General features: G+C 61.9%; 1 protein-coding gene across 12 annotated transcripts in view; it reads left to right on the plus strand.

The window, feature by feature from the left end:
• Window positions 1–5,378, plus strand: part of TP63 (tumor protein p63) — a 185,304-nt gene extending 179,926 nt beyond the window's left edge. For 7 of the 12 annotated variants that reach the window (XM_075938250.1, XM_075938252.1, XM_075938254.1 and 4 more), the window contains 3 exons: window positions 142–301; window positions 1,319–1,412; window positions 2,873–5,378. In XM_075938250.1, the coding sequence (XP_075794365.1) occupies window positions 142–301; window positions 1,319–1,412; window positions 2,873–3,169 (551 nt within the window). In that variant the 3' untranslated portion in view covers window positions 3,170–5,378. The remainder of the gene's footprint in view (window positions 1–141; window positions 302–1,318; window positions 1,413–2,872) is intronic. The other 5 variants (XM_075938253.1, XM_075938256.1, XM_075938257.1 and 2 more) reach the window with 2 other exon arrangements.
• Window positions 5,379–6,000: the final 622 nt, after the last annotated feature.

The following is a 6,000-nucleotide window of genomic DNA, read 5'->3' on the forward strand; positions in this document are numbered from 1 at the left end:
GAGAGCTTCCCCGGCCCAAGATAACCCAGGGGACAGCATGCTGGGGTGTTTTCTGGTGGCCTTAAGACCCCCTCTGCCGTAGGTGCATTTGTGCGTCGGGGAGCAGCCCTGGAGCATGCCTATGTAACCCTCTCTCCCTGGGCATGTTTCCTCTAGTGCCCATGATGGGCGCCCACATGGCGATGGGCGGAGACATGAACGGTCTGAGCCCCACTCAGGGGCTGCCTCCCTCCCTCTCGATGCCGTCGACGTCTCACTGCACCCCGCCGCCGCCGTACCCCACCGACTGCAGCATCGTCAGGTGAGCGCGGGCAGACTCCCAGGGTGTGGACCAGGCGGTCGCCGGGGCAACCGGGCCCGAGCGTGAGAGGAGCCGATTCGATAGAACGTGGCCCCCAGCTCCGCCCCTTCCTCTGAGGCCACGCCCCCAAATCCAAGCCATCTCCCCGCTCCCCTTCACCATGGGGAGGAGGGGTGGGCGCCCAGGCCCCAGAGCATGCAGGGGCAGCAACACTCCGCCCCCAGAAGGCCAACAGCGGGCTGTGGCATGTCCATCCCCCATTGCAGTCGCTGGTAGCTGAGGGTGTGTGATAGCTTGCAGGATCAGTACCCAACGGGCGTTTTCAGGGGCCAGCGTTCCCTGTACGCTGAGCACTTTGGTGGCCATGCAGGAGAGACTCAAAGGCTGCCCCGCTGATTAGCACAGAGCCCACAGCATGTTTCTCCTGGCGGTGCACATCCACACCTGCCTCAGTGCGTGTAACAAAATTTATTCCACATGTGCATGGACACAATGAGGGACTGTTGCAGGGGATAGAACCACGGGGCTCCTGGCAGAGCCCTGCTTTCTCCCGTGAGTCCAGCCGAGCAGGCTAATGCTTCCCTTCGCCCGACGTTGCCAGCGAAGGGGGGACGTGCTGCGCAGAGGCGCGTCTGCGTGATGCGTCGTAGCACCGGATCTGCTCAGCAAAGCCCGTGGGCTGCACAGGGCCCGTCTGCAGGGCAGCTTCCCCTCCAACGTTCCCCCGCTCTGCTCCAGAGGGGCTGCCCCTTGCCGGGGGTTTGCTCTCCAACGCTTGTGCTGCTTTTTACCTTTCTGCTCAGGTCCCCGCCTGCCGCGGCGACACCCTGGGAGGCAGACGCCTGCCTGCTAGGCCCTGGGCCGCTGCTGAGCTCAGCCATGCCGGAGGGGGGCTGGCTCGGCCTCCCGGGGGTCTCGCTGCTGCGCGGTGGCTGAGTCTTGGGTGGTGCTCTGGTTGGGCTAGCGCAGCCTGGGTGATCCTTTTTCTTTCTCCTTCCCTCCTCCCCTCCCCTGCAGCTTCTTAGCGAGGTTGGGCTGCTCATCCTGCCTGGATTATTTCACCACCCAGGGGCTGACCACCATCTATCAGATTGAGCATTACTCCATGGATGTAAGTAACAAGCCGCCCTTTTGTGTCTTCGCTCGCTTGCCCCCGTTGCTCGGGGCCGGGCGGGGGAGGGCCAGAAATCCCGACTCCGTAGCTCGTCCCGAGAGGGGGATGTTTCGAAGGGCGTCTGGTTTGAAGCCGCTCTCTTGTGAACCCCACGAGGCTGCTTAGGAGAGACCGAACCCAACCCCCGTGCGGTAGGCAGATCGTCTCGCCTGGTGCAGACGGTTCCACTCTTTCGGCCCCATGCCCGTTCATTCTCCAGCTCTTGGCTTCTGCAAACTGGTGATCTCCACCCCAAGGCGCAGTGGCTGCCCCTGCATCTGTATTTTTCCTCTCCCTGCCTCTGTTCTCAGCCTTCCCCTGATGATCGTGCCCGGTCACTCCCTGCTAACCTTGGGCCCGGCGCCACCTGATCCTTTTGCTCCTCCAGCACTGCGGCTTCTTGTCTAACGCTGCGGCTCTAGGCGGCCCACTTCTCTGTCGCTCCCCGGGGCACAGCCAGGCGGCGGGGGACTGTTGCTTTTGCAGGCTGGGCTGTACTGTCCTCTCCGCTGCTGCAGCTAGAAGAGCAGGTCCAAAGGGATCGCTGGCTTCCCACGCCCCCCGTGGCCTCGTTCAGCCGCTGTGGGGCCAGGCACACCCGTCCGAGTTAGTCGTCACCGCTGCTGTGGGCTAGGAAGAGCAACATCCGCGTGGGCAGAGAAGGCCACTGACGCTGGGCTGTGTAACTGGCCGTATCGCTCCCCAGCTTGGTGGAGGTTTGGACCTAGGGCTGCCCCGAACTGCTTTTAGCCCAGAGGCCAAGCGGAGCCCGAATCGAGCTCGGACAGAGTCCCAATCGGAGCATTTCGGGAGTGTGGGCTGGACGGAGGGTGATGGGGTACATGTGGGTTTGTCTGCAGGGCCGATCCAGCCCCCCAAGCTGGTGGATCTGGCCCACGGCCGCCCAGGCCAATCGAGGCAGGGAGCGTGCAGAGTCTCCTCCCCCTGCCGGGGGCGCACGGCACCTAGAGGGAACCCCCTGTTGTTCAGAACCGCTGGCGGTTCTCTAGAAGTTGAGGGGCGGGGGCCCTCACAACCGAGCCAATCGAGGTCTGCGAGCAGAGGAGCATGGGAAGTGTCCTGGCCCCGCCCCTTCTGCCTGAGTGGCGGCCCCCCTTCTAAAATCATTCCCTCCCCCTTTGCTCCTGGGAGGCGTGTCACAAGCGTGTGTTTCTGCTCAGTCGGGCTAGTCCGTAGTGTCCTGTGCGTGGCCTCTCGCTCCGCCAACATCCGTTCAGAAAGGGCGACCCGCCCGCTCTGCGCCTGGCAGCGTGGGAACCCCTGGTGTGCTGGGGCGTACCCCCTGGGGTGGCCGGCAGCCCGGCGGCCGTTTCTCTGGATGTGGGGTGCAGGGGCACCGTGGGGGTGGCCGGTTCCGACGAGCCGTTGCTAAATGAGCCGTCCTCTTGGCTTTCCAGGATCTGGTGAGTCTCAAGATCCCGGAGCAGTTCCGCCATGCCATCTGGAAAGGCATCCTGGACCACCGGCAGCTGCACGACTTCTCCTCGCCCCCCCACCTCCTGCGCACCCCGAGCGGCACCTCCACCGTCAGCGTGGGCTCCAGCGAGACCCGGGGCGAGCGGGTCATCGACGCGGTCCGCTTCACGCTCCGCCAGACCATCTCCTTCCCGCCCCGGGACGAGTGGAACGATTTCAATTTTGACATGGACGCTCGGCGCAACAAGCAGCAACGCATCAAGGAGGAAGGGGAGTGAGCCGCCGGGGCTTCCTCCCCCTTGGTCCCTCCCCCACCCCCCCACGAACTGCTCCCCCCTTCCCGTGTCTCCCTCCGCTCGGACTGCCCGTGAGGAGCCGGGCGGAGGAACAAGCCTGCCCCTCGTCCTGCCTCCATCGCAGAGCGCGGGCAAGGGCCGGGCCGGGCGGGATGCGGACGGTGCTTTTCTCCCTTGCTGTTGGCTTTCCTTTGCGGAGCGGGGTTCGGTTTTTGGCTTTTGGGCCCGACGTGCGCGGGCCTCCTGACCCACACGCCCGATTTCTCCCCCGCTCGTTATTGGTGGCTGGTTGGTTTTTTTTAACGGGAGAAAAGCACAGCGATGGAGCTATCGACCGGGGGAGGTGGGGGGTCCCAGCATGCTGCACTTAAACGGCACCTTTCTGCGGCGCTGCGCGCTTCCTCGGGGTGCCGCGTCCAGTGGCTTCCTGCCCCGGCCTTCGGGAGCGAACCCCGGCCCCGCCCCGACTCGATTTCTCTTGGTTCCCGATGTACGTCAGCTCTGTGCTGCTTGAGGTACACGCTGGCCGGCCTCCTCTCCCGCTGGCTTTCCTCTCTGGGTTTGCGTCCGGGATGAGGCTTAGGAGCCAGGCTTAGCTGTGCTGGGGGCGGCGCCGGCTGGCGTGAGGAGACCGTGTTGAGCCTCCATTGTTATTGGAAGCCGAAGTCAGAGGCTTCCTGCCTGCTAGTTTGGCTGAGCTACGGAGGCCCTGACACTCCCTCATTAAGGTTTCTTGAGGGGAGAGCGGTTTCCTTCCACGGAAAGCAGGCCCAGCCATCCTAGGTAGGCCCACGCTCACCTCTGCTTCGTTTCCACTGGAGCGGGTGTGTTCAAAGCTCCCTGGCTCCCAGCCCGGCACAGCGGCGTGTTGCCGTGCGCAGAGACAGCCCCCGGTCCGGCCGCGGTTGCCGTGTTTATCTTCCATACCAGAGACGCCCCGGGGCCGCTCCTCCGTGACGACTGGCCGAGGCAAGAGTCGCTTTCTCCTCCCGGGCTGTCGCTTGTCACAATCCAGGCGTGCGTCCGGGCAGGGCGCCACGCAGGCGGCTTCCGAACAAGTCGTACGGCGCCGAACCGCGCCCGGGGAGCCCAGCGCGGGTCCTTTTCTCTTGCAGGTCTCTTCAGGTCTACCTTGCTTTCAGTAGCTGCCGGGTGCTGCAAGTGTATTCTGAATAGCTCTGAAACCGTAAAGCGAGACGGTTAGCCCACAAGGATGTGCTTATGTATATATATTTTTTGTAATTTTTGTTCCCTGATTTTTTTTTTACTTCCTCTTGGGTTACCGGGTCTTCCAGAACCACAATAAGGTGTTGTTTGTTGTTGTTGTTTTTTTTACTGTAAGCATTTACCATGAAAATACTAATGTACCTTTATAACATGATGGCTGTGGGGCAGATAGACAATTTGTATTTTCATACTGAGATTCCTGTTACCTTGATGCAGCTGAAAGGCGGGCGTGGGGGGTGCCACAGATCTGTGACTGTTTTATTTTGTAACCCTTCCAAGAGCAGCGTCCTAGATTTCAAAGTACTGCAAGCGCACAGCAGGCAAACTCCATTGGTGTAGCTTGCCCTGAGAAACTCCCCTCCGGATCCAAGGCCAGAGTGGATTTCATGGCGCACGGTTAATGGGAAGGGAGGCGTAGCACAGGGAATTGGCACATTCGTGGGGGTGAAGTCGGGTTGTCCCGCGTCCCCTTGGCGGCTCTGAGATCGGCCTGGCACTGTTCCTCGGAGTGGAGTCAGGCTTTTCCAGTAAGAGCCCCTGGTTGTAAAGTTGCCGAGTGTAAAGTGACCGGAGTAGATGCTGCCCTGGATTTCTCAGCATCGGTGCGGAGAGGGGCCTTGCGCTCTTTTGTCAGTTCAGCAGGGAGGCCGAACTCTTCCGCTGCGTAGCGACAGGTGGAGATACGTGCCGTGAAACCGCGTGCTGCGCCTCTCTCCCGTGCGCCCCCCGGAGCCTGCGTCTCTATCGGCCTGCCTCTCCAAGGGGAGTTTGAACTGCTGTCGCTGCCCCCTCCCCCCGAATAGCTGTGATGTTTGTGTTGCTAGAGCAAGCCGGCGAGTCGAGGGTGCTCCCGAGCTGCCCTGTGCTTGTAGCAATGCGCTGTGGTGCCTACGCCAAAGGCTTGTGTGCGTGTGGAACACCCTGTCGAAGCCTGTGGAAAATAAAAGCTGAATTGAAAACCAGACTGAGGTCGCAAACCGTGTTCGTCTCGCCCTGGCGCCTGGCCCGGCGTCCCCCTCGCTTGGGTGCCGGGGGGGGGGGCCGCTTGGACTTTATTCAACACCACTGCTCTCCAGCCTAGCTCAGGGGACCCTCTCTGGAGTCAGAGAGCCAGGGTAGGAAACCTAAGGCCCGGGTGCCCAATGTGGCCCCCGACATGCCTGGATCTGGCTCCTGAGGCTCAGGACTCCCCCCCAGCATTGGGGAGCCCACACTGGTGCTCTATCCCCCCCATTGTTCCCCCCCACAGGGGTGGGGCGCACACAATCTACTAGCCTGGACCCCCCAGGCTCTAGTGTGAGAGGGGAACATGGGGAATCTTTCTCTTTCTCCTCAGTCGGGGGCCACCTCAGTGAGGGTTTGGTTTGAGATTTTTTTTTTTTTTTTGGCTGCTCACTTGCATGTGGTCCCCAAGTGATTTTTCTGTGGGTCAGCAGCCCCCAGACCAAACAAGTGTCCCCACCCCAGAGTTGAACGCCCAAAGGGACCCACCCGTCTGTTACAGCCCCTTAACCTCAGCCGGTCGCCCCTGCACCGAGCGAAATAATTGGAGTGACCAGATCACGACTCGCTACTTGAACGCGTGC

This window comes from Pelodiscus sinensis, chromosome 10, assembly GCF_049634645.1.
Source record: "Pelodiscus sinensis isolate JC-2024 chromosome 10, ASM4963464v1, whole genome shotgun sequence".
In the NCBI taxonomy this organism is placed as follows: domain Eukaryota; kingdom Metazoa; phylum Chordata; order Testudines; family Trionychidae; genus Pelodiscus; species Pelodiscus sinensis.